At 51.1% G+C, this 23,812-nt stretch overlaps 1 protein-coding gene and 2 long non-coding RNA genes across 7 annotated transcripts in view; 1 reads left to right on the forward strand and 2 right to left on the reverse strand.

Moving 5' to 3' along the window:
- Positions 1 to 16,373, reverse strand: part of LOC123617551 (uncharacterized) — a 39,192-nt gene extending 22,819 nt beyond the window's left edge. For both annotated transcript variants that reach the window (XR_012511447.1, XR_012511446.1), the window contains exon 1: positions 15,998 to 16,373. This is a non-coding gene — a long non-coding RNA (uncharacterized LOC123617551). The remainder of the gene's footprint in view (positions 1 to 15,997) is intronic.
- A 70-nt stretch (positions 16,374 to 16,443) lies between these two features.
- The window catches only part of DHRS3 (dehydrogenase/reductase 3), a 39,182-nt gene continuing 31,813 nt past the window's right edge, over positions 16,444 to 23,812 (forward strand). The window contains exons 1-2 of one of the 4 annotated variants that reach the window (XM_045518511.2): positions 16,444 to 16,576; positions 17,410 to 17,559. In XM_045518511.2, the coding sequence (XP_045374467.1) occupies positions 17,410 to 17,559 (150 nt within the window). In that variant the 5' untranslated portion in view covers positions 16,444 to 16,576. The other 3 variants (XM_010957512.3, XM_045518510.2, XM_010957513.3) reach the window with 3 other exon arrangements.
- LOC123617552 (uncharacterized) lies at positions 17,239 to 18,441 on the reverse strand. The gene is made up of 2 exons (XR_006725708.2): positions 18,017 to 18,441; positions 17,239 to 17,592 (listed from the first exon to the last, which is right to left on the reverse strand). It is a non-coding gene; the product is annotated as an uncharacterized LOC123617552 (long non-coding RNA).

Consider the following 23,812-nt stretch of genomic DNA (forward strand, 5'->3'; position numbering starts at 1 on the left):
CCCTGCACACTGCATCCTGAATCTCCCTCTCCCTTGGGAGATCCCCTGCAAGTGTAAATTTGCTTTTGTGACCAACGATTTCTTTCTGTCTCCCCACTGCATGTGAGGAGGGAGGGCAGGGGCCCACGTCTGTTTTCACTGGACATCTTACCGCTCCAACATCGTGGAGCCCTCATGGGGTTTTTTTTTAAACAGCTTTATTGAGATATAATTCACATGCTATATGATTTGCCTATTTAGAATGTACTATTCCATGGCATTTAATATATTTACCAAATTGTGCAATCATCACCACAATCAGTTTTAGAACATTTTTATCACCCCACCCTCCAAAAAAGCCCTGTACCCACTAGCAGTTCATCCATCATTTTTCTCAAACTTCCTCCCTAACTCAGGCAATCACTGATCTACTTTCTATCTGTAAGAGTTTTGCCTAATTTGGACATTTTATATAAAAGAAATCATATAATATGTGGTCTTCAGAGTCTGGCTTCTTTTATGTGGCATGTTTTCAAGATCCATCCATGTCGTGTCATTATATACCAGCACTTCATTTTATGGCTAAATAATATTCCACTGTATGGACATACCGCATGTGTTTTATTCATTCATCAGTTGCTGGACATTTGAGTTGTTTCTACTTTTTGGCTATTGTGAATAGTGCTGCTACAAATATTCATGTAAAAGTTTTTGTGTGGACATACGTTTTCATTTCTCCTGGGTGTATACCCACGACAGGAATGGCTGGGCCATTTGACTTTTTGAGCTCCTGTGGGTTTCTAATGAAAGATTGACTGCCCCTCACCAGCCACATGACCTTATCCTGGTGACTCAACCTTCCCAAGTCTTAGTTTCTTCATCCGTGTAATGGGAATTGACCCACCTGTTAGCTACTTAGGTTAAGTGGGGGCACCAGGCAGATAAGGTGGAGGAGAGGGAGGCTAGTCCAGAAGATGGAGATATGCCCACCTTCAGCATAAAGGGGCTTTACTTCCTCTAAATGAGTGCCAGCAAGAAACCACTTAGACCCCGACAGCCACAACTGCATGCTGGCGACAAAGACCTAACCAAGACATGACCCCAATGCTCACTGTAATCCAGTTAGCATTGTGGTTTAGGCCTCACCATGGGTTTTTCCGTGTGCATCATGGGTAAGGACATGCACACAAGGGGAGGAGCATGACTAAGCATTCCAGGGGCAAGAGCTGTCGATCAATCAAGAAACGACCTCTAAGTCGGGGTATGAGACAAGGGGCAAAGACCATTGCTCTCTGCCCTTGGATCAGCCCGCCTCCTGTTCTTGGACGTGTACTTTCCCTTTGCTAATAAAACCTTTAAGATTTTTCCCTACACAATGCTTTAGTCTCCTGTCTGAATTCTTATCTTTCGAGTAAAACAAGAACAGGAATTTTTTTTCCTTCCCCTTTTGGTGTAACATACCCAGTAAACATTGAACACCTGCTATGGGCTGGGCCCTGTTCTAGGTGCTGGGACACAACAGTGATCAGCCGACAAATTCCTGCACCCAGGCAACTGACACCCAGTGCAGGGACCCGGATAATAAACAGATAATTTAAATACAGTAAGTCAGATGAGAAGGGCTACCGAGAAAAATAAGGCAGAGAAGGAGACAGAGAGCATGGGGATGCAAAATGGGGACAAGGTGATGTCATAGTGTTTAGGGGCTTCCAGGAAGTCCTCGTGGAGGAGGCAACATTGAGCAAACACCCAGAGGAGGGGAGGGCCTGAAACTTGAGAGATGGAGGCTTTAGCCATGTTGGTTATTTATGTCCTCATCATCTTGGGAGTCAATTCCTGTAAAGGGAATCCAAGACTCTAATTTTAAATTCATTAGAAACCCAAGGTGTGAACACACAGTTCTACCTTGGAACAATCTGGGAGGGCTCTGGGAAGAGGTGGCACTTGACTGGGACTTGAAGGGTGGGTAGAAATGAGGAGGGACTGGCTGCTCTCCAGCCCATGATCATCGGGAACTCTCTGGGTGGCTTCTGTACCTTCTGAAAGGAGCATCTGTGTGAGTCCTTGAGGAAACTGACCGGGCTTTCCAAATCCAGGCTGCCTTTGGGGAGTGCCTGAGGCTTAGGTGAGCTAAGTTTTTATGCAAAGCAGCAGGCACTTCCCTGCTCCGCACCCTCCCCGGTCCACAACAGAAGTCTTTTTGTTTCCTTGGGTAAAGCCTTTCTTTCCAGTTCATCCTCCCCTCCCTTCTCCACAAGCTGCCACAGCCACAGACAAGGGACTACTTTGAAAGTCGCAATCTGGGGGCAGGTAAGAGGCAGAGCATGGTAAGTTGCTGCTCTGCTCCCAAGCCAGCCTTGGGGAAAATCTCCATCTTGGGCGCCTGGCCCTCCTTTGTCTCGGTTATGTTGATCTAAAACAGACTTTTGGATATTTCTCCAGAAAAGATGGTTTATTTGGGATCAGCGGAGAATTGCATCTCAAGGTCTGCAACCATGGTGACCCACGTGCACATCCCCCCACTGCAAGGGAAGAACTCTTTTATAGAGGGGAAGAGGAAGTTGGGAGGGGCTGTTATAAACCATTTGTCCATGGCTTCTCATTAGCCGATTTGGTACCAGGAAAGAAGAGAAGTCTTTTTCCTCTTGGGCTCAGCCATCATCACAGGGCATGAGAGCGCCCCCTTCTGGTCTCCTGACTCTATCTAATTGAGGTTTCTGCATATTCGTTTTTTAGAATTGTTCTGTTTTTCAGAATAGTCTGTTCATTCATTAGTCAGTTTGCTCAGGAAACATTTCCCGCACATCTCCACTGTGCCAAGCTCTGTGCTGGGTGCTGAGGACACCAACCGGCCTCTGGGGGTCCCCAGGCTGGGGAGGGAGACCAACATGTAGATAAACACATGCAATAAAATGTCTCTGGCACTCAGATAGCCATCTTCAGTGGGCGCAGAGCAGAAACAGTGCAAGGTCTCGGGAGCCAGACACAGGGCTGGCTGCATAATTTGCAGGGCCAATGCGAAATGCAAATTCATTGTCCTCCTTCAAAAATTATTAAGGATTTCAAGATGTAGAGCCTTAAACCAAGTGTGGGGCCGTGTATGCCTGCCTAGGTCACATGACCACAAAGCCCGCCCAGCCCATACCTTCAAGACGCTCTCAAGCTGATGTAAGATTCAGACAGTTTATTTCACCTCTGCCTTCAGTTTCTTCATCTGTAAATTGCTTTTGTGCCTGCCTCTTACAGCGGGGTTATTGTGAGCATGAAATTGTTACGAAAATGAAATCCAACCCAGGAAATTTGAAAGTCTAATTGATTTTACTCAATGATTCATGGATCAGGCTCCGTCTCATCTAACCACTAGAAGATGTACCTGAGGGGAGGGAGACAGCTGAGTGGTAGAGTGTGTTAAAATAAATAAGTAGATAAATAAATAAACCTAATGATCCCCCTCAAAGAAAAAAACTACACCAGTTAATATTTTTTTTTAAAAGATATACCTGGATCGTGGAATAACTGCCCTGGGGAGTGGTACAAAATGGAAGGCTTTTCCAGAAAGGTGGGCAGGGCGAGGAAGTCATTAGCAAGAGGAAAAGAAAAGGTTATTTGGGGCCAAGACATCTGGGGTGGGGGCGAGGAAGCAGGGGTCTTTATCACACAGATTGCCTCTTGATGGTGGCGGAGGGGATGGAGGATGGAGAGGGCCCACAGGACAGACGACCTCATTGGTGCTGCCCAGAAAATTCCAAACTGGTTGATTAAGATTACATTTCTGGGGGAGGTCGGAACAGCCATTAAGTCAGACACTAAGTCTAGGTTCCGTATCACGGGCTTTAGCACAAGTGACGCCATATTGGGCCTGTGGTTTTCTCTTTAACAAATGAATTATATTTATAAACCTCCCAGAACAGAAACCAGTATATAATAGACCCCTACTGAATGATAGCTGTTACTGTTCCAATAGGTTCAAAAAAAGGGGAGAAGGGCCTACTGGGGGGTGCTGAACTAGAGGAACTTCATTAGAAGTGAAGTTGGGTCAGTGGGACCTTGAAGTACAGATGTGTGTTCCCTACAAGCAGAGCCGGACTCTGCAGCATCTGCACCTGATGTACAGGACTGCTGGGGTGGTGAATTCATCTTCTTTGTTATGTATCATGTAGTTCAAATTAGTTTACCTTTCATGGACCCACATTTTCTGGCCCACTGACCCCGGGGACCAAACTGCCTGGCTCCTCCACCTCCTAGCTGTGTGACCTTAAGCCCTCCATGCTCAGTTTTCCTTATCTGTAAAGTGGGTACAATAGTAATACACACCTCAATTGGCTGTTCTGAGGGCCGTGCAAGTAACGCTCTCAGCACAGCCTGGCACATAGGAGTTGCTTTTTATTGAAGTTGAAGGAGGATCTGGGATGGCAAGAAGGAACAGCTAAAAAGGAGGCAGGACCATGTTGAGGGATGCCTTACAGAATAACTGCCCTCTGGATTATGTTGCTCTGGCCTCCATAACAAAATACCACAGACTGGGCACCTTAACCGACAGAGATGTATCTTCTCACAGGTCTGAGTCTGGGAGTCCAAGATCAAGGTGTGGTTTCTCCTGAGGCCCCCCTCCTTGGCTTACAGACGGCCACCCTCTCCCTGTGTCCTCGCATGGTCTTTCCCTTGTGTGCATACGTCTCTGGGGTCTCTTTCTCGGTCCAAATCTCCTCCTCCTATAAGGACACCAGACAGGTTGGATTAAAGCCCAACTAACAGCTTCATTTCAATGTAATCACCTCTTGAAAGGCCTTGTCTGTAAACACAGCCACATCCTGAGGTGCTGCACATTAGGGCTTCAACACACGAGTTTGGGGAGGACACAGTTCAGCCCATAACAGCCTGTGCTTTTCAAAAACGTCAAGGTCATGGGAGACAAAGAAACGCAGAAGACCAGAGATAGAAGGCACCCAAAGAGGCACAGCAAGGCCGCGCCACGTGTGCTCCTGGACCGGATCCCAGACCGGAAAAGACTGTTTTGCTTTTGTTATAAAGGATGTTAGTGACATAACTGGCAAAATCTGAAGAAGGCCTGTAGATTACAGAAGAGAGTTGTATCAATGTCCACTTCCTGATTTTGATTAGAAAGGACTGCAGTTATGGAACAGAAAGCTCTTGTTTTTAAGAAATATGCTCCAAAGTATTTGGGATTATTGGGGATTTGGGTCCACAGTGTATTGCCAAAAAATATATAGATAATGGATGATGGATGGGTGGATGGATGGACAGAGGACAAATAGACAAAGCAAATGTAAAACGTTAACTAACACGTGAGTGAAGAGAACACGGGAATTCTTGGTTTCCCTGTAAGTTTTTTCAGACCTATAGTTTAAAACCTTTTAAACACACTGCTATGAAAACCTAAGCAGTAGGGAACCATCTGGGGGCAATATGGCGGGGGCAAGGGAGGGAGGGAAGGACACCCATCAGTGTCAGGCAGCCTCTATGGTCTTACCAGAGACCAGCAAGGTAATTAATATAACTCTCATGTTCAATCTGAGGAGACGGCTGTCTCAAACTCATTTACAGTTTTGCAGGGCAGCACCCACTCCCAGGTACCACTACAGGGGGGTCGGGTGGGGGGCAGCCAATACTGACTCCACCCTATCCCAGTCTTGCCACCCTCATCACCCAAAGCAGCCGCCCAGAAGGTCCAGTCCTGCCGGGAGGTAGGTCATTATCGCTGGATTTACCAACCTGTGTTTTTCTTTGGGTCCCAAAAGCAGGGCCAGCCTCAGCCCCTTCCGGCCCCCAGACATTCAACATTCAAGTAGGATGAAATAAAGACCCAACGTGATGTGAACAAAGTGTTTTTATAAACTCATGAAAAGAGTCCTTATTAGAAAGAGCTTAGGCGGGAGGCAGGCTTGGGGGTTGTGACATGTCTGATCCTTCTGCAGGCTCCTGGCGAGCCATGATCATTAGCAGGTTTGGTCCTGGGCAGGCTCAGTGTCAGCTCCACATTACGGGATTTTATGGGATTTATGCACAGAACTTTCCTACAAAGCAAGGTATTATAGGATGGATTAGAGAGTTCCAAGAAGCAAAGGTTCTCGCTCCCCCGCCTTACTTTTTAGCAGATTTTTTTAAAAGAGGCCCGTGGTCAGGGGCTCTGCGGCCTCACACCAGAACTCCAGTATCCTGCTGACTCTCAAGTAAGCATACTTGTGCAAGAAGATCACCGAGTGGATTTTTCTTAATGTAAACTCATTGGAGAAGATTGGGGATATGCAAAAAGATATAAGAAGATGAAAAGTTACATGTATTGCTATCATCCAGAGACAGTCCCTGTTGGGGTGTGGGCAGGAGGGTATAGGTCAGCGGTAAAGCCCATGCCTAGCATGCACGAGGTCCTGAGTTCAATCCCCAGTACCTCCATTAAACAAATAAACCAACCAACAAACAAATAAATAAAACCTAATTCCCTCCCCCCCACCCAAAAAAAAAAACAACAGACAGTCCCTGTTGACATTCTGATGCATCCCCTTTCTGTGCGTGGCTGCGTGTACACACCTGCATGGGTACACGCGTGCCTGTGTGCCTGCATGCGCGTGTGTGGAAAGAGAGAGAGAAAGACAAAGTCCAGAGCAGAGAGAGAAAGAAGTGGAGTGAATGGGCTTTGAAGTAACACTGAGCTCAAGTTCAATTCCACACCTGCCACTCAGTGATTCCACAACCTTGGCCAAGCTGCTTGACCTCCAGTTCCACAGATGTAAATAGAGAATGCACAGCCCACCTCCAAGGGGCTCTTTTGATTAAATGAGATTAAATCCAATGAATATAAGCATTTAGTAAGCTGCCTGACACTTGGTAAATCCTGACCAAACGGTAACTAAATAAATACAAGTGTGGATTGTAGACTTTTTCTTTCCAAAAGTGGAACCATCCTGGTGACACGAATTTGTTCCCTAACACTTTAAGGGCTTTTCCGCTATGACTGAGAAAACAGACTTCTAGTCCCACTGAGCCCCCCAAAAAGTAAAAAATTCCCAATTACACCCTGCCCTTTCGGCTGAAGTTCTAATGCTGTGGCAGATTGTCAATATCACACACATACGTGCTTTGGGGGTTTTCTTGTTTAGCTTTTCCTTCCCATTGACCCCCCAGCACACGCTGAACAAGCACAGACTGAGGCCGCAGATTCACAATGTCCAGAAGATCAGATTATTCCATCCGTGTCCCAGCAACACTTAAAGCTGCATGATTGCGATAAATTACTCCCCCTCCCTGGACCTCAGTTTCCTCATCTGTGAAGTGGGGATGCAATGGTGTCCCCTCAGCAGGTGGCTGTGCCGGCTACTCGAGGGGATCTAGGCAAAGCATGGGACCCAGTGCCTAGTAAGAGCTCAGTGAAAGGTAAAACGATAACAAATATTATTATGTTTCTCCCATTGAAGGGGCATAACCTTCATATTAGAAATATATCCACTTCCATTTGTCTGTCTCCTACTTGTTTTTAGAAACTGATTATGGCAACGTATAATAAGTTATTGCAATAACTGCCCAAGTAGGGCTTTTCAACAGTGTAGCCAGAGCTGGCCGGCGCCCTCTCAGTATGAATCTGCCCGCTGGGAGACAGCTGACCAGATGTGGCAAAGGAACCGGGGTCCTGAGTGCCTGGACCAGGAGGCCTCCTGTCTCCCCATCTGCAGGCGAGGTCTGGGCTTTCTTTGTTGTCTTTGGGCATCTTCATGATAAACAGCAGAGGGATAACAAACCTCAGGGGAGGTTCTCTGTTGAGGAGAAACAGAGGGTGGACACCAGGGTCCTGAGTTAGACCCTGCAGGTTCTGCCTCCCTCTGGGATGTTTACCAGCCTGTGGCCTCACGCAGGTTATTCAACACTTGGGGTCTTAGTACCCCTTCGGTTAGGACTCACTGAGCTGGAAACAGCACCCAGGGTATGATGGGCACTCAGTAAATGTCAGTTAGCTGTGATGACTTCAATCCATCATTAGACTCTCATGACTCTCAAGTCTCCTGCTTTTTTTTTTAATTTAATTTTTCTTGAAGTGTAGTTGATTTACAATGTTAATTTCAGGCGTACAGCAATTTATTTGTTTATTTATTTATTTAATTTTTCTAATGGAGGTCCTGGGGATTGAAACCAGGACCTCGTGCATGCTAAGCATGTGCTCTACCACTGAGCTACACCTCCCGCTCTTATTGTTTTTAAAATTTTTTAAATTATTTTTTATTTAATATCCCCTCTCCCCCCCCCCCTTTTAAGTTCTGTTTGTTTGGGGTTTTTGTTTTTGTTTTTGTTTTGGAGGAGGGAGGTAATTAGGTTTACTTATTTATTTTTGGAGGAGGTACTGGGGATTGAACCCAGGACCTCGTGCATGCTAAGCATGCGCTCTACCACTTGAGCTATATATACCCTACCCCTCTTTATTGCTTTAAAAAAAATTCTCAGTGAACTTGGTTTCTCCAGTGACCCTCTACTTCTTACAGTGGACATTAACTTGGCTCAGTCCTTACAAATACATTTCCAGAACGAGGGCAAGAAAACAGATTCTGCTTCTCTGAGGCTCACACTTCAACGTCTCTGAGGCCCTGAGAGACTGATGTTTGCCTGACGTCAGGTGGTGGTCTAGGATGGAAACTGGCAAACGATATTCCACAGGCAGAGTCTGGCCCGTTGCCTTTCTGTGTATAGTCTGCAAGTCTAAGTATGGTTCTCATTTTTTTTTTGGTAGGGGGAGGCAAGTAGGTTTATTTATTTAAATTTTTTTTTAAACAGAGGTACTGGGGATTGGACCAAGGACCTTGTGCGTGCTCAGCACGCACGGTACTTTTGAGTTACACCCTCCCCTCTGGTTTTCACATTTTTAAATGGTTGGAAAATAATCAAGACAGGAATGATATTTTGTGACATGTGAAAGTTATAGGAAATTCAATTCCAGTGTCCATAAATAAAGTTTTACTGGAACACAGCCATGTTCATTAGAGAGGGTGTGTTACAGCTCCTTGTATGTTGTCTATTTACATGTTACTTACATGCTGTCTATTTACACATCATCTGTTTACGTATTGTCTATATCTGCATATCATCCATTGCTGCAGTGGCAGATTTGAGTTGTTACAACAGACAATGTATGTCCCCCAAAGCCCTTCACAGGAAAGGTTTGCCAACTCTTGGTCCAGGGTTAGGATACCTATGACCCCAGCTCCAGTTCCAAGGAAGATTTTCTACACCCCTGCCACTCAGGTTTCCCTCACCTTTTATCTACCCCCTGGACAGTTCCCCTCTCAGGCTCCTCACCCACGCCCACCCCACCCCAGATAGTGCGTTCCTTGAGGACATGAAGCCAGGAGGAAGAAGAACACCTGCTGAGCATCTCCCTGATGTTAAAAGACATCATCTCAGTCCGTGGCAAAATTCCCATTTTAGGGATGACAAAACTGAGGCTCAGAAAGGGGTATAAGGGGAGGGGTGTAGCTCAATTGGTAGAGTGTATGCTTAGCATGCATGAGGTCCTGGGTTCAATCCTCAGTACTGCCTCTAAAAATAAATAAATAAACCTAATTACCTCCCCACCAAATTTTTTAAAAATGTACAAAGGGGAATAGACTGCCCAAGCTTGTAGAGCTAATAAGGGGCAGAGCTTGGATTTGAGCCCAGCCTGGCCAGCCGCAGAGCCATCCTCACACCCATACTCCACACCCTGATTTAGAAGTATTTGACCCACCAACCGGGAGGCAGAAGGAGGCAGGTGATGACCGCTGGGTGCCCTCCTGGCCTTAGCCCAAGCTCTCTCAGGTTACACCCCACCCCACCCCACCCCGTCTGTGTTCCTGCCACGTTCCCAGCCTTGGCTCCGGCCTGCATTTCCACCCAACCCTGGCAGCCAGAATAAACACAGCCTGCCCCAGAGTCCACTGACACGGAGCCCCAGAGCCCACCTCCCTGGGCCGCAGTGATGGAAAAGAAAACCTGTGAGCGCGTGTGGACAGCGACACGGGCCGGGAGATGGGCGACCTGAGTCCATGGAAAACGCACACCTGTGTGAGGGGGTGGGGGGGTTTCCTGGACTGAACGGAGTCATTCTGCTTTTTTTTTTTTTTTTTTGAGTATCCTGTCCTATTAACCAGGCCTCAGCAAGGAGAAAAGGGGCCCCCTTGGCAAACGTTCTCTATTAGAAAGGGGAGGCGTTTTATAAGGTTTTCAAACGTCTCCAGTCTTTGCAGACCAAGTGTCCCCTCCCCATGGAGATTTTCCACCCTCCAAAGTCTGCTTTCCCCTCTCTGTCTCCTCTGGCAGGGTAGACAGCTCACCCCGTCACCCAGTTTCTGTCCTCCAGGGTGTCTGTCTCCACGAAGACCCCCTCCCAAGGCAGCCCCTCTTAACTGCATGGAACACTGGTTCCTGCTCGACCAGAAGGTTCTCCAGATCCAATCTCCTCAGTCAGTACTGCCGGCTGTTCTGCTTGGGGCAACATCAGCAATGGTCAGATAAAGTGTGTGTGTGTGTATGTGTGTGTGAGTGCCTCTCTATGTATATGTCTGTGTGTGTGTGTGTGTGTGAGCATGTTTGTGTGTCTCTATGTGTGTGTCTGTGTGTCTGTGCGCCAAGTTATTGGTTTTAAAACCCTGCTCAGCAGAAGTGTCCCTTGCAGAGCTGGGACCTCCCGGGTGGTCCCCTCACTGGGCACTTGTGGTAGCAGAGCCTCTAGGTGTCCTGTCCACCTGTCGTTCACCTGGCAGTTGTTGCTGTCTCTCACACGAACACCCCGCGGTCTCCTCACCACCAGCCCCACGTCCACTCTCGCTTCCCCACAGGCTGTTCTGGACACCGTGGCCAGGATGCTGCTTCTGAAACCTCCCTTCACGTCACCCCTCTGCTCCTGTCACACTGAGGACGGAACCCGCATGGTTACGGGGCCCTACCTCAGCACTCCTCAAACACCACACGTCAGCGTGCACAGAACGTGCCTGGTGGTCACCGTAAATAAAGTGCAGAATCTGACTCAGGAGGCCCAGGGTGGGGCCTGGGATTCTGCATTTCCCACACGTCACCCAGGTGACGCTGAGGCTGCTGGTCCAGGTCCACGCAAGCATGGAGACCCCAGGTGAGCTCCCCACCCACGTCCTCCTCCCCCTCCCCACCCCTCCCCGCTGGCTGCTCCAGCCTACCAGGCATCCTCCCACGGTGGACTTCCTCTCCCTCCACCTGGGCTCTGCATCCAGGTTTCCTCCAGTTCCCTCCTCACTCCAGTCAGGTCTCTGCCCCAGTGTCGCTTTGGAGAGGCTTTCCCTGGCCACCCTACATAAACAGCTGCCCAGCTACCCCCATCTCTCTGTCCCCAACCCACTCTCATTTCTGTCTCCCACCCACCCCCATCTCTCTCTGCCCAGCCGCATCCATCACTCTGTCCCCCACCCACCCCCATCTCTCTCTGCCTCATCCTCATGTCTCTGTCCCCCACACTGCCTGTATTCTTCCTGGCACTCTTCACTTCCTGGCAATGTGGTAACGCCAGCCCCACGAGGGCAGAGACTTTGCTTTCCTCACTGCTGTCTCTCCATCTGCTAGAACAGGGCCTGGCACACAGTCACTGCTCAATAAATATTTAGTGCATGAATAAGCGAATGAATGAATGAATGAATGAATGAACACATTTGAAATCTTTCACTATCTTTGCTCCCGAGGCAGCTCAACTTCCTCCTTGAGAGACAGCAAGTTACTTGCAAAACACAAGGTAAAGACAAAATTGCCACCAGATGGGGACAGCAGAGCATCAACCCTTGCTCCGATACACAGGTCAACAGGCCCACCAAGCCAACCCAACCCCTACCCTTGAGAAGCTCCCGTGCAGAATCTCCCGAGATTCAGAGAAACCCAGCAGTTACAGTGCAGTGTGATTGTGCTAGGAGAGAGGGAAATACTGGGGCCAAGAGCAGAAATCCCTGGGCTGGTCTTGGCTGGGGAGGTGGGCACCGGGGGCAGAGGGGGCAGCCGGGAAGAGCTTCCTGGAAAAAATACCACATGAGCTAAAGAAAACCTTGCCAGATGAATACGGGTTTCCTTGGCCCAAGGAAAAAGCTCCTGGAGAGTGTGTTGGCGGGTGTGCAGTGGGGGAAGGAAACGAGGTGAAACGAGGGAGTCCTCGGCTGAGGCTAATCCAGAGGCCCTGCTCTGGGGCAGCCCAGGAACCAGCCACGGACGCCCTGCATCTCTGTCGGTGTGAACTGGGTCCCCAGCAAGCAGGCACCACGCCCCTGGGAAAATGAGAGCTGGCGTTTACTGGGGTTTTATGAGTAGCTAATCCTACCCTCCTTGTTACCCTCCCTTTACAAATGAGGAAGCTGGGGATGGGAGCACGCGAGTGCGGAGCTGGGATCTGAACCCGAGCTGCCCGGCTCCAAAAGCCAGAATCATGGCCCCTCCACTCTGACCCCTCCTGCCTTACCTCCCACCCTGTGGTCCCCGCAGGGAGAGACTCCACGAATGAGTGAGCGGTTGACCAACTGAAGGCACCCTCTACTCCTCCAGCTTCTGCTTTCTTCCCCGTTAGGTATCTGTGGAGCTGACAAGAGCCGCTGGCCCAGAAGAGCTATGGGTCAGGGCTCAGTGTCATGACTAACCCTAAACTCAGTTCAAGGAGGGAGAACCTTGCGCAGTGGTGGAAGAGGCGAGGAAGGCTTCGTGCAGGAGCTGGGATGATGAGAGGCCATGGAGAGGCAGCGCTGGGAGGGTCTGGGACCCTGACCTGCGTGCACACACCTGGACCCCCAGCCTAGGATGCTGCTTCGGGACATCTAGGCTGGGAGCCCAGGGATCAGCGTTTTGACAAGCTCCCCAGGTGATCCTATACATTCTCGAAGACATTCGTGGATAAAGGAGACAGAGCTGAGCATTTGACCAGGGTTCAAAGCCCACCTCCATCTCTTAGCTATGTGATCTTAAGTGATTTTCTTAACTCCCTAAGCCTCAGATAAGTAGAAGGCAAGGCTTGAGACCTGTTTGTTTTCCCAGCTCTCTGCTGAGATGGTGATAAGGAAAGTTCCTGGTGAAAGGACTACACAAGAGCATTCATGTGTTTGGCTCTAGGGATGCCACAGATGGCATAAATTAGGAATGTGGGATTAACAGATACACACTACTGTATATAAAATAGATAAACAACAAGGACCTACTACACAGCACAGGGAAGTATACTCAATATCTTGTAATAACCTATAATGGAGAAGAATCTGAAAAAGAATATATATACATATATATATATATATATATATATATATATATATATATATATATATATATATATATCTTAATCACTTTGCTGTATACCTGAAACACTGTAAATCAACTATGCTTCAATTAAAAAATAAAAAATAATTTTAAAAAGATGGGACCAGCCCTGGAGGAGCGGGGGCCGTTAAAGCCTGGTGGCCCGTCCAGAGCCAGCAAGCTCCCTTGCAGGTCACAGGGCTGGCTCTCCTGGGGGCCCACCTCTAACCCTGGGGCCCCTGGACCTGGGCTGGAAGGCGGCTCCAGCCTGCCCTGCTGGGTCCTCGCACCTCCCCGGCCCGCCCCACACCGGGAGAGCTGAGTCATGGAAAAAGTTAGTTCCCTAGGCTGCAGCTCACCTCCCTCCTCCATCTAGCCCACAAAGGCTCCATTCACGTTTTCAGGAGAGGGGAGAAAACCGTGGGGCCCTCTCCCCAGGCTGGGATGTGAAATTTCAAACTTCACTGGAGTTAAATTCCCCACCCCCTGCTCCCACCTAAGGGAGGAGGGGGTACCAAGAGCAAAAAATACAGCTAGGGGGAGGAGGGGGAGGGAAAGTGTCCCATGCAGTTCTCACTGAAGCCAAGTGACAGGGACCCTCTGGGCCAACCCGTTGGACTGTGCATCCCCCAGCACAGTGCCCCATGGCCCTCATATTCCCGGGGGGGGGGAGCTTGGGGGACACAGGAGGTGACAGACGGCACCTCTCTGGGCAACTGATGATGGAAGAGGCCTGAGGCTCACAGGATGCCAGGCCCACAAAACCCACATCCTGATGGTGGAACGTGTAGGAAAAAGGTGTCTGCTTCCCAGCCAGCAGTCCAACACCAAGCCTTTTTCTTGTGATTCCACCCCAAACCTGATGTTTGGAAGAGGTAAGGGTGGCACCCTGCGTGGCCTGGGTTTCGTCCTGTGTTACGTGGGCACAGTGACGCCCACCCCCTCGGGCTGCTCTGGACATTCAGTGAGAATATACGTAAAGGGCCTGATATGCTGACGGTCCCTCTGGGTTCTAGACCCCCTTCCCACTCCGTCTCACACCCAGCGCAAATGTCAGTGGGGCCTGGTGGCCGGTCACCCAGCGGGTCTGGCGTCTGGACAGGGTGGGTTAGCTGGTGGGAATCGGGGACACGCTGTTGCGTTTATGAGTTGCTTCACATCTCTGTGCCTCAGTTTCCTCCTCCACAAAGCAGCAGGTGTGTGGGGAAGTGGAGCCATGATCTTTGCAAGCCTTTTCAGGCTGGGAGCGTTACCCTTAGGTGGAGAGAAACTGGAAGTGAAAGGAGAGATAGCTGGGTGGCAGGAACACGGGAGGCTCGGCAGCTGGAAGGCGCAGTGCCGCATCCCGACCACTAGGTGGCGTCGAGGATAACAGATGAGAACAGGCGGAGCGCAGGGGTTCCAGCTCCAGACTTTCCCAGTTGTTTTCTTGGCAGGCCTGGCAGACACCAGCCACCGCTGGGTGGGAAGAGCCTGTCTCTCCAGGGTCGGGATTTTTTCCCTATTTTTACAGATCTCCAAGGTGGGAGGAGGCCGACACTTTGACGGAGGCCTGCCTTTAGCCGTGGCCTGGGAGTCAGATCAAGGCAATGGCCTGCCCTTCAATCACTCTTTTGGAGATTTGGATGGAGGCAGGAGGGAGCCTGGTCCTCCACCGCTCTCCTCCCCTCCTTCCCGGGTGGGGTGGGGCGGGAAGAGGAACCACGTCTGGATTTGGATCCCTCCCTCCCGCACTTCCTGGCAGGGTAACCTGGCAGATGCGGATAATAATACCGCCACTGAAGGTCAGTGGGAGGATTAAATTTCAGAATCTACGCCCTCAGTGTAGGACAGTCTTATCCAGTCCCACTCTTCCAAACCCTTCTTGCTCTTCCAGAGACCCAGATAATGATCTTCCCAATTCACACGGAAGGAAAACCTCACCTGTAAAACTTCTCCCCAGAACTAGAGGGCTTCTGCAGCCCAGGGAGGAGGTAAACCCCAGCCACCTCTCCCCAAATCAGCATTCCTCAAAGTGACTTTCTCACCCAGTCCTCAGCAGAGCCACCAGGCGGGGCATTCAACGACCTGATTCCAGCACAGCCAGCCCTGCTGAATCAGAATGTCTGGGGCTAAGGCCCAGCACTCCTCGTCTGAACAAGCCTCTCGCTGGAGAACCGCTGTCCCAGATTACAGGGCAGCTCCTGGCTCACCCTCTCTCCTCCTGGCCTGGGACCATCGGGGGCAGCAGGAGGCAAGCCCCATCAGCACTTTTAACTGAAGCTGCTTTTTAGTGACTCACCTCACAGACTTCCTGCAACAGGCAACTGTAACTAGCTGGGTCCCACCCACCAGCAGGGAAGACATTCTTGCTGGGGGAAATAGGAGGTTACAAGGTGGGTGCCCCACTCAAGCAGCCCAGGGAGACCCAAAGAGAAGTCGCTGCCAGCACAAGACAGGGGGCACTGGTTTGATATGTTTTGTTTACAGGCGTTTGTTATTAAGGAAATTGCTGTCAGTCAAGGTAATCCTAGCCCAGATGAGCAATAAATATGCTCCCAGCTAATCTTACAGAGATTTTATTGGCACCTTGGGGGCAGAGGTTCCTTTATGCTGCCCACCCCCGCCCCTCAAAGCAAAACCCCCTCCCCCTCCCCCCAGGCTGTTCCCCGCAAGCAACGTGACGGACTCGGGGCAGACTTAGAAAGTGCACTCTAAGTGAAGATAGGAGGCGCCTGGGGAAAGGTCGAAAGTGGCTTCCTGGTCCTACCTGGAGGCAGGGGGTGACCAAATGACCCGAAATAAACCCTGGGCGACCTGGATGGATCAAGGCAGGCGCGAGCTCCCCCGGGCCGTGCCCGGCACGCAGGGGCGATCACCTGGCCCACAGGAGCCCCTGTTCGGGGAGACAGCGTCCCGGGCAAGGAGAAACATCTCGAGGACGGAGACGGTTCGCAGGAGTCGGTTCCAGCGTGTGCGAGTTGCAGCGGCGAGCCCTCAGGGACGCCGCCGGCAAGCCCCAGCTTGCAGACAGGGGAGCCGGCCCCGGGAGAGCGCGAGTCGGAGCGAGCCCGTGTGCGCGCCCGCGCGCGCGCCCTGCGACTGCGCAGGGGGAGGGGAGCCCGCGGCAGCCACTCAGAGGAACGGTAGTGAAGCTTCGGAACAACTTTAACTGTCAATCAGACTTAATGGGGTATTAAAAAAAAAATGGGGGAGAAAAAGAGCCGCCCTCTCGCTCCGCTCCGCGGCTGCCCCGGGAGCAAATGGATAAGGCGGCGCAGACGAGGGCGTCCGATCCACGCGCGCTCCGCACCAGGGCCCTCTCCAAGTTGGAAAGGACAAAAAGAAGGCAATAAATGCTAACAAGGGAGAGAGAGGGAGCCGGATCGCGCGGCAACTCCCAGCCTCCGTTGGAGGAGAGAGGGAGGGAGGGAGCCGGAGAGAGCGAGCGCGCGCGAGGGCGAGCCATGCACGTAAAGAAACTGACACCCGGACCCCCCACTTCTCCTGCACGTTGCTGGCAATCAGATCGCGTTTAAGCAATTTCCTGAGCCCAAGAATAGCAATGAGTCGGGAGACTTTCGCGGGCTGAAATTGGGAGCTCCAAGCACTCCTCCCCCCCCCCCCACTTTTTTTTTTTTTCCGGAGAAGGGGTTGGGGGGGGCGCTACAATTTGGAAACGGCTTTTTTTTTTTTTTTTAATCTTGCACTTTGAAACCGCGGGGCTGTAGCAGGGTGCGCGCGTGTGGTTGGTGCATTTTTTTTTCTTCCCCTGCCTAAACTCCTCTGTCAGCCTGTAAACATTACCTGAGAATTCCCCAGCCGAAACGGCTGCTGGGGCAAGAAAGTTCTTGTTAGAACTTTCCACCTCCGGCTTCCCCTCCACCCCTCTTACTGTCCCAAGCTTCTGAGACGCTTTTTCTCGTTCCGAGGATTTATCTTTTTTCCCCCCCTTTTTCTCACCCTGTGCTTGCTTTGCATTTGGGAAGAGGTGATTTCAAGAGTGGCCAGGTGGGACGCCTCTCTCCCCCTTGTTCGGTTTATTTATTATTGTTTGGGAGTGTTTTCTTTTTTAAGCCCTATTTTGTTCGGTCCGGGGAGTTTCACCCCCCGCTGCCCAGCTCCGCGGCGCGGAGGATGGTGTGGAAACGGCTGGGCGCGTTGGTGGTGTTCCCTCTGCAGATGATCTATCTGGTGGTGAAAGCAGCCGTCGGACTGGTGCTGCCCGCCAAGCTGCGGGACCTGTCGCGGGAGACCGTCCTCATCACCGGCGGCGGGAGAGGCATCGGGCGCCAGCTCGCTCGCGAGTTCGCAGAACGCGGCGCCAGAAAGGTACTGGGACGTCTCGACTCCAGAGGGTGGAGGCTGAGGGCGAGGGGCACCGAGAGGATTGGGGGTTCGCCCACCTGCTGCCGCTGCGGGAACCCGCACCCAGGGTCTGAAAGTCGCCGGCCACCCTACTTTTCTGCGCCACCCGCGAGTGCTGAGCTAGTCAGTTTCACCTTGTACATTTCCCGGGCACCGGGCTGTCTACTTTGGCAGGTCCGGAGCTCAGCGGCTCCTTTGGGATCTGTGGCTGGCTGTTCACCGCCACCTCGAAACTTAGCTGACCTATCCATTTCTTCCATTCCTCCCTCCCAAAGGAAGGTGTTACGTTTTCCCCCTCGCCTTTCCCTCTTTTGCCACCACCCTGGTGAGTGCAGGGTGTGTGCGCTCCTGGGTAGAGCTGGGAGCCGCCTGCTAGTTGGCGCTTCGTATTTTCCTTGGCAACCCGCTTCCCAGTCCCAACCTGGGCGGCTGCAGCTCTGGAGGCTGGAGGAGAGCAGAAACTTGGTTTGGGCTTGAAACTGGGGAAGCCGTCTTGGATGGTCTAGCCTAAAGCTGATAGGCACTGGGAGGCCCAGGTGTTTGGAAATCTGGAAGGAAGGGATAAGGGTAACCAGCAGCTGATAAAGAGCCCTTGTTCTCATTTCAATGCTGCCTGCGCCCCCCACCCAAATATAGCCCCAGAGGGGATCCCCCCTGATCAAGCGGGGAGGTGGCACTGTTATGAGCCCCCCCCCACACATACATCCAAGCGCTGCCTTTAACTTTTTGGTAGTCCCAGCACCTCTTCCTCCAGTTTTCCCAGACCTTGTGCCCCAGAGTGGGGAGGGTGAGCCAGCTGTCACCCAACTCCAACCCAAGCCAGGCTGACTCACCCAGTGACTAGAGCAATAGAGAGGGAGATTTGAGGCCAGCAGGCTGGGTTGTCTCCAGCCGGCCTTGTGAAGAGGAAGAGCAAAAACAGGGAATTAGTTTGAAATTTAAACTGTTGTGAGCGAGGGGGGTAAAGGGCCGGCAAAGCCAGCTGATCTGACATCGAGCCACATACCTAGGGGATTAAGTAAATATGTACTGTAGAAAACCAAACCTGCATGTAATTCCAGGTTGCTTTTGTTTTGTTAAATACTGCCCTGAGATTTACAATTCCTCCGGGGTGGCTCTGACTGGGACTGAACTTTGGAGCCTGAACTATCAGCCAAAGCCGATTGCCGATTAACTCTTCCTTCCCCGGAACTGGCGGCCGAGCAGGGCACGGGGCGGGACGTGTTGGGCAGGGGGCTGTCAAGGCCGAGTGAGCTGGGGTCGGCAGTCCGGAGCTCCTGCTTCTCCTTGGGTGGTTTGGACAGCTGCTTGACCTTACAGTTGGAAGGGGAGTTCGGAAGTGTTTTTAACCCTTGGACACCCCGAAAAAGGAGAAGTAAAAGTTGTTCTCGGCAGTTTCGTTTCCTCCTGGTGATGCCCCATTGAAGGGCTCCCGAGGCTCTTTGTGGAGGGGTGGCAGATGAGGATGTCCTTGTGGGGTGAGGGGGTGGGGGCTGGGACAACTGCATGTGATTGTCATTCCTTAGCTGTCCGCATCCCACAGAAACTTTCTTCTGACTCTTCCAGCTGGCCCAAGGCCTGGGTCTCTTTCTCTGTTCTTGTATCTGGCTGCAGTCGGCATATGAAGAACTCTTTTAGCCAATCTGGAAAAACTTGACTGACTATAAACAAGCCTAAATTGAAAGAAGTATGTGGAATTGGGCGAGGAAGGTAGAAGAGTACAGAGAGCCACCCGCAGGTCCATATACTGGGAACCATGCCCCACCTAACTTGGAATGAATATCCTCTCCCAGGGAATAAACCCAGGGCCGATGGGAAATATGTCTGAAATTGGTATTGGGTCACCAGAAGCAGGATCCATGAGGCTTATGAAACCTCCAGTCACTCACGCTAGATTCAGTCATCAGACCAGTCAGGGTGCCCAAGAGCCCTCCTATAATTCATCATTAGCTGACCAATTACTGGAGCTACTTTTTAATGAGCTTTCTGCTCGCTGTCACGGTGGGGAATTTGGAACCAAGCCTTCTTGCCTGAGTCCATCTGGGGCCTAGTGGGACAACCCCCAGTGGTAGGAGTGTTTGGGGGCCAGTGGACTTGGGGACAAAAAGCCAAGTGTTGTGGAGTGGGGACTTGATGGGAGATGGTTGAGAGGGTTGAATGTGAATGGTGGGCTCCAGGTGGTCCTGGAGCAGCTGGAGAGAGCTGGGGAGGGGGGCGCCACCCGCAGGCTGCAGTGATGCAAGACAGGTGACCAAGATGAGCCATGATGAACCTCAATGACTCTACTCCTCCCCAGGGGTGGACGTAGAGGCCCTTCCAGCCTCAGTTTGGGTGGGAGTGGACCTGAGAGGAAAGGTTCCCTAAAGAGAAAGAAGGGAGGAGGACCAGGGTCTCTGCAAACAGCTGGCACGTCCAAAAGAGGTCTGTTGACTTTTGGGGGGACTGACAACCCAGTTTCCCATAATGACCTTGGGTCAAACAAGATTTGGCAATATTTGTGGATGCTAGAGCAGCTTGAGTGGCAAAGGTGACGCAAATGAGGGTTTTTCTTAAAGGGACACAAAGGCACTGGGATTTAGAAAGTTCCTCACCTGGAGATGTCTCCGTTTACCCACCATGGGCGAGGTTCATTTGGGCAGGGCCAGCCGTGGTCTGGGTCTCTAAGAGGCAGATTCTTGCTGGGTTATTGCCCACTCCTCTCCTTCTTCATTTTCTGTGTCCTCCTGGAATTCCTTCCATGAAAGCATTCATACAGCTTGGACCCACCCCTCTCCCACCAAGGCTCCTGGCCAGCTAGTGGCCAGCCCAGCTTCCAGCCTTTGACCTTGTCATGGTTTTAGCAGGTGTCTCCTGGAGGAGAGAAGTGAATTGATTAGAAGTATTTGCAGTGGCTGTTCCAGCGTCCGGTCCAGTCTGAGGCAAGCGGCTGGACTAGAGCCGTGGGCCATGACTGCAGACCCGTGGAGGTAGGGGCAACATACCAGGGCCCAGCTCCTCCGTGGAAGAGGGGTAGAGCCGGGACTCAGGGACCCATGTCAGGGAGCTAGGGTGAGAACTGGCTCAGAGTTATACCTGCCTTGCTTTGATTGCGTTCACAGTCTGTGGGTCGACAGACCTGTTCCTAAAGCCGCTTGCCAGGAACTAGCCCTTTATGGAAATGTGTGAATTCTATTCTCCATCACATCCATTCAGCAAATCCCACATCCTTCCCATTCCTGGCCCAGGGGCAGGCCCAGGCCCAATTATCTCTGGACAACCATCTCGGAGAGACCTAGTCCAGCAAACCTGCCTGAGGCTGTCGGGTTTTTGATGCAGCTCTGAACCTGGAGAGGGATGGATACCACAAAGATGAAAAAAGACACAGAGACATGGCCAAGAGCTTATAGTCAAAGCACAAATTACTGTGTGTATTAGTTTCCTGTGACCGCCTTAACAAGTTACCATTAACTTGGTGACTTGCAACAGTAGAAATTTATTCTCTCACAGTCCTAGAGGCCAGATACGTGAAGTCAAGCTGTTGGCCGGACCCCTCTGAAGGCTCTAGGGGAGTATCTTCCTTGCCCCTGTCAGCTCCTGGTTGGTGCTCCCTGGTCTGGTCCACGTGGCTGGTTCTCTGTCTCTCTCTGTGTCTCTGTATCCTCTCATTTTCCTATAAGGACAGCAGTCGTTGGATTTAGGGCACACACTAAATCCAGTATGACCTCATCCTGAGATGTCTAACTAATAACATCTCCAAAGACTCTCTTTCCAAAGAAGGTCATATTCTGAGGTCCCAGGTAGACATGAATTTGGGGGAGACACTAAACAGAAGCAGCCCAGAGCTATTTATCTACAATAGGGGTTCACAGAAGGCTTCATGAAGGAGGTGGCATTTGAGTGAGCCTTGAAGAAGGTCAGGAGTTTCAACCAGGAGGGATGGGAGAAGGGCAATCCAGGTGCAAGAAAGCACCTGACCAAAGACCGTGCGCCTGGCTGAAACTGGGGAAGGGAGGCAGAAGACAAAGAGGAAAGACAATGTAGAACGGATTAGGGATCTGGGGAGGTGAGCAGTGTGTATCTCAGACTGAGTCAGGCCCGTACTGACAACAATAAGAAAAAGGAGAAAGAGAGGAGAAGGGTCCAGATAGGTAATCTTGGGACCCAGAGTCATCAGGCCAAAAGAGCTGCATTAAACAACTGATGTGTGATGAAAGCCACAAAGCCGGGGTGGCAGGGGAGACAGCAATGGCTCACCTCCCCCCTCCTCACCCTGAATGCAGCCTTTGCTGGGAATTTCTAGGAGAAGTACCAGGTTCCCATTCACTGCAGCCTGGGAGCAGGAAGGTAGGCTACCTGTCCTACTTGTGGCATCTAGGAAAAGTCTTCCGGCTTGTAGCACCTGGTCCTTGGGTTTCAAACAATGGGCTTTACAATTGGGACTGTCTCCTGAATAGACAAACACCTCCCTATTACTGCCCCACCCCCTGCCCCTGGGGAACAAAGGTGCCCACATCTGGGGCCACACCCACTGTGGCCTGGCTCACCTGAGTTCTAGACCTGACTTTGCTGCAACCCTGGAAAAGTCACTCCCTTCTCCAGGCTGCAGCAAAGAAGCACACCCATAAAATGAGAGGGGATGCAATGATCCTTAAGATCCTGGCAGGCTCTAAAACTCTCATATTGTGGCTCAGCCATCCCAGGAAAGCAACTGAGTGCCAAGCTCTCTGAGTTGGGAGGAGGAGACTTCTGCAAAAAACACTGATCCTCATTCACTGCGGCTTTCAGCCTTTGCTGCTACTTATCAGATCCTACTGAATGAAAAAGAAGGAGCTTAGAGTTGGAGCACGTGCCCTCCAACCCAAGGGGGCCCCATGCCCAATTCAGAATTCCCTTAACAGCCACCAGGTAGCCAGTTGCCAAGGATTTATTTCAACAGGCAAGGTTCCCAACCAACGTGTCAAGTGGAACATCCAGTTTTTATCCTAAAATCACCAAAGTGTCTATTTGGGCTTCAGAGGATGCTCTCTGGATCTAGAAAAACGGAACCTGAGTCAGGAAGTCCACCGTCCATCTACCCACCCGTCTGCTCATTCTTGCGCAGACTCCAAGCTCTTCTGAACTTTCAGCTTTTCAGAGCCTGGGCCATTGGTTTATCCCTACACGGACCCTCTTTATCAAGATGGTTACTTTCTCTGCTCCATTTCCATCTTGTGATTTGTTGAGGTCATCACTTTGAAAAAATGATCGCAGCCGTATTGATAAGAAAGGAGCCTTCAGCCATCCTTTCCCCCGCCCTCCACTGGAAAGAGAGCTGGTTGCTGCAGTCACTATAACTTGTCCCTGGGGGCCTTATCCCAACCCACCACTCTCAAAATCCCGCTTAGTCCTGGGCGCCACTGCAGGAAGGATGCCAGACCCAACCTGTCGTCCTGTATCCCCCGGCAGAAGCACAGCCATACCTAGAACGTTGTAAGATGTTTTCCCTGCTGCTTTCAGAAGACACAATCTGAAAAATACCCCTAGTGTATAAGCTACTTGGAAAGAAACATTTGAAACATATTATTCAGATGAAGCAGAAAGGTCAAGAAAGAGTTGAAGCCAGACGAAAAGGAAACCAGCCCATCTATTTAGACGGTAGCATTCCCAAACGCACGTGTTCATCTGCCATCGGACCAGTGAGGTCCCTTAAAACGAGTGAGGTCTTAGAGTTCCGGTTTCTCAAAAAGGGAATGACAGGGACCAGAACAAGTTAGCAAATGAGGGGTTGGTGGGAACTCTTACGTTCATTCATTCAACAAATCTAGGGTGCAACCTCTGTGTGTCAGGCAGTGTTCTTGGATCCAGCAGTGAGCAAACAGACAGAAATATCACCCCCCACCCCACCCCCTAACCCCCAGGCAGTTTGGGGACAGAGATGGATAATCAACAGGATACAGAAACTACCCGGTTAGAGTGCTGTAAGTGCTAAGGAAGAAACAAATGAGGCACTGGGGACAGAAGAGGACCTGGTGGGGATGGACGGAGTCACATTCCAGGCCAAGAGGGAAGAGTGAGGGGCTCTGAGACAGAAGGTACCTAGGAGCAGAGTGAGCAAGGAGGGCGAGAGAGGAAGGGGGTGGGGGTGGGGGGAGCAGTTTTGGGGTGAGAGGACAGGCAGGAGGGGGGTGCAGGGCGGGGCAGGTGGGGCCAAGCAATCTCTAGAACTAATTTTGGCTTTGGCTCTAAGTGAAGCTGGGAG

Source organism: Camelus bactrianus, chromosome 13 (genome assembly GCF_048773025.1).
Source record: "Camelus bactrianus isolate YW-2024 breed Bactrian camel chromosome 13, ASM4877302v1, whole genome shotgun sequence".
Lineage (NCBI taxonomy): Eukaryota > Metazoa > Chordata > Mammalia > Artiodactyla > Camelidae > Camelus > Camelus bactrianus.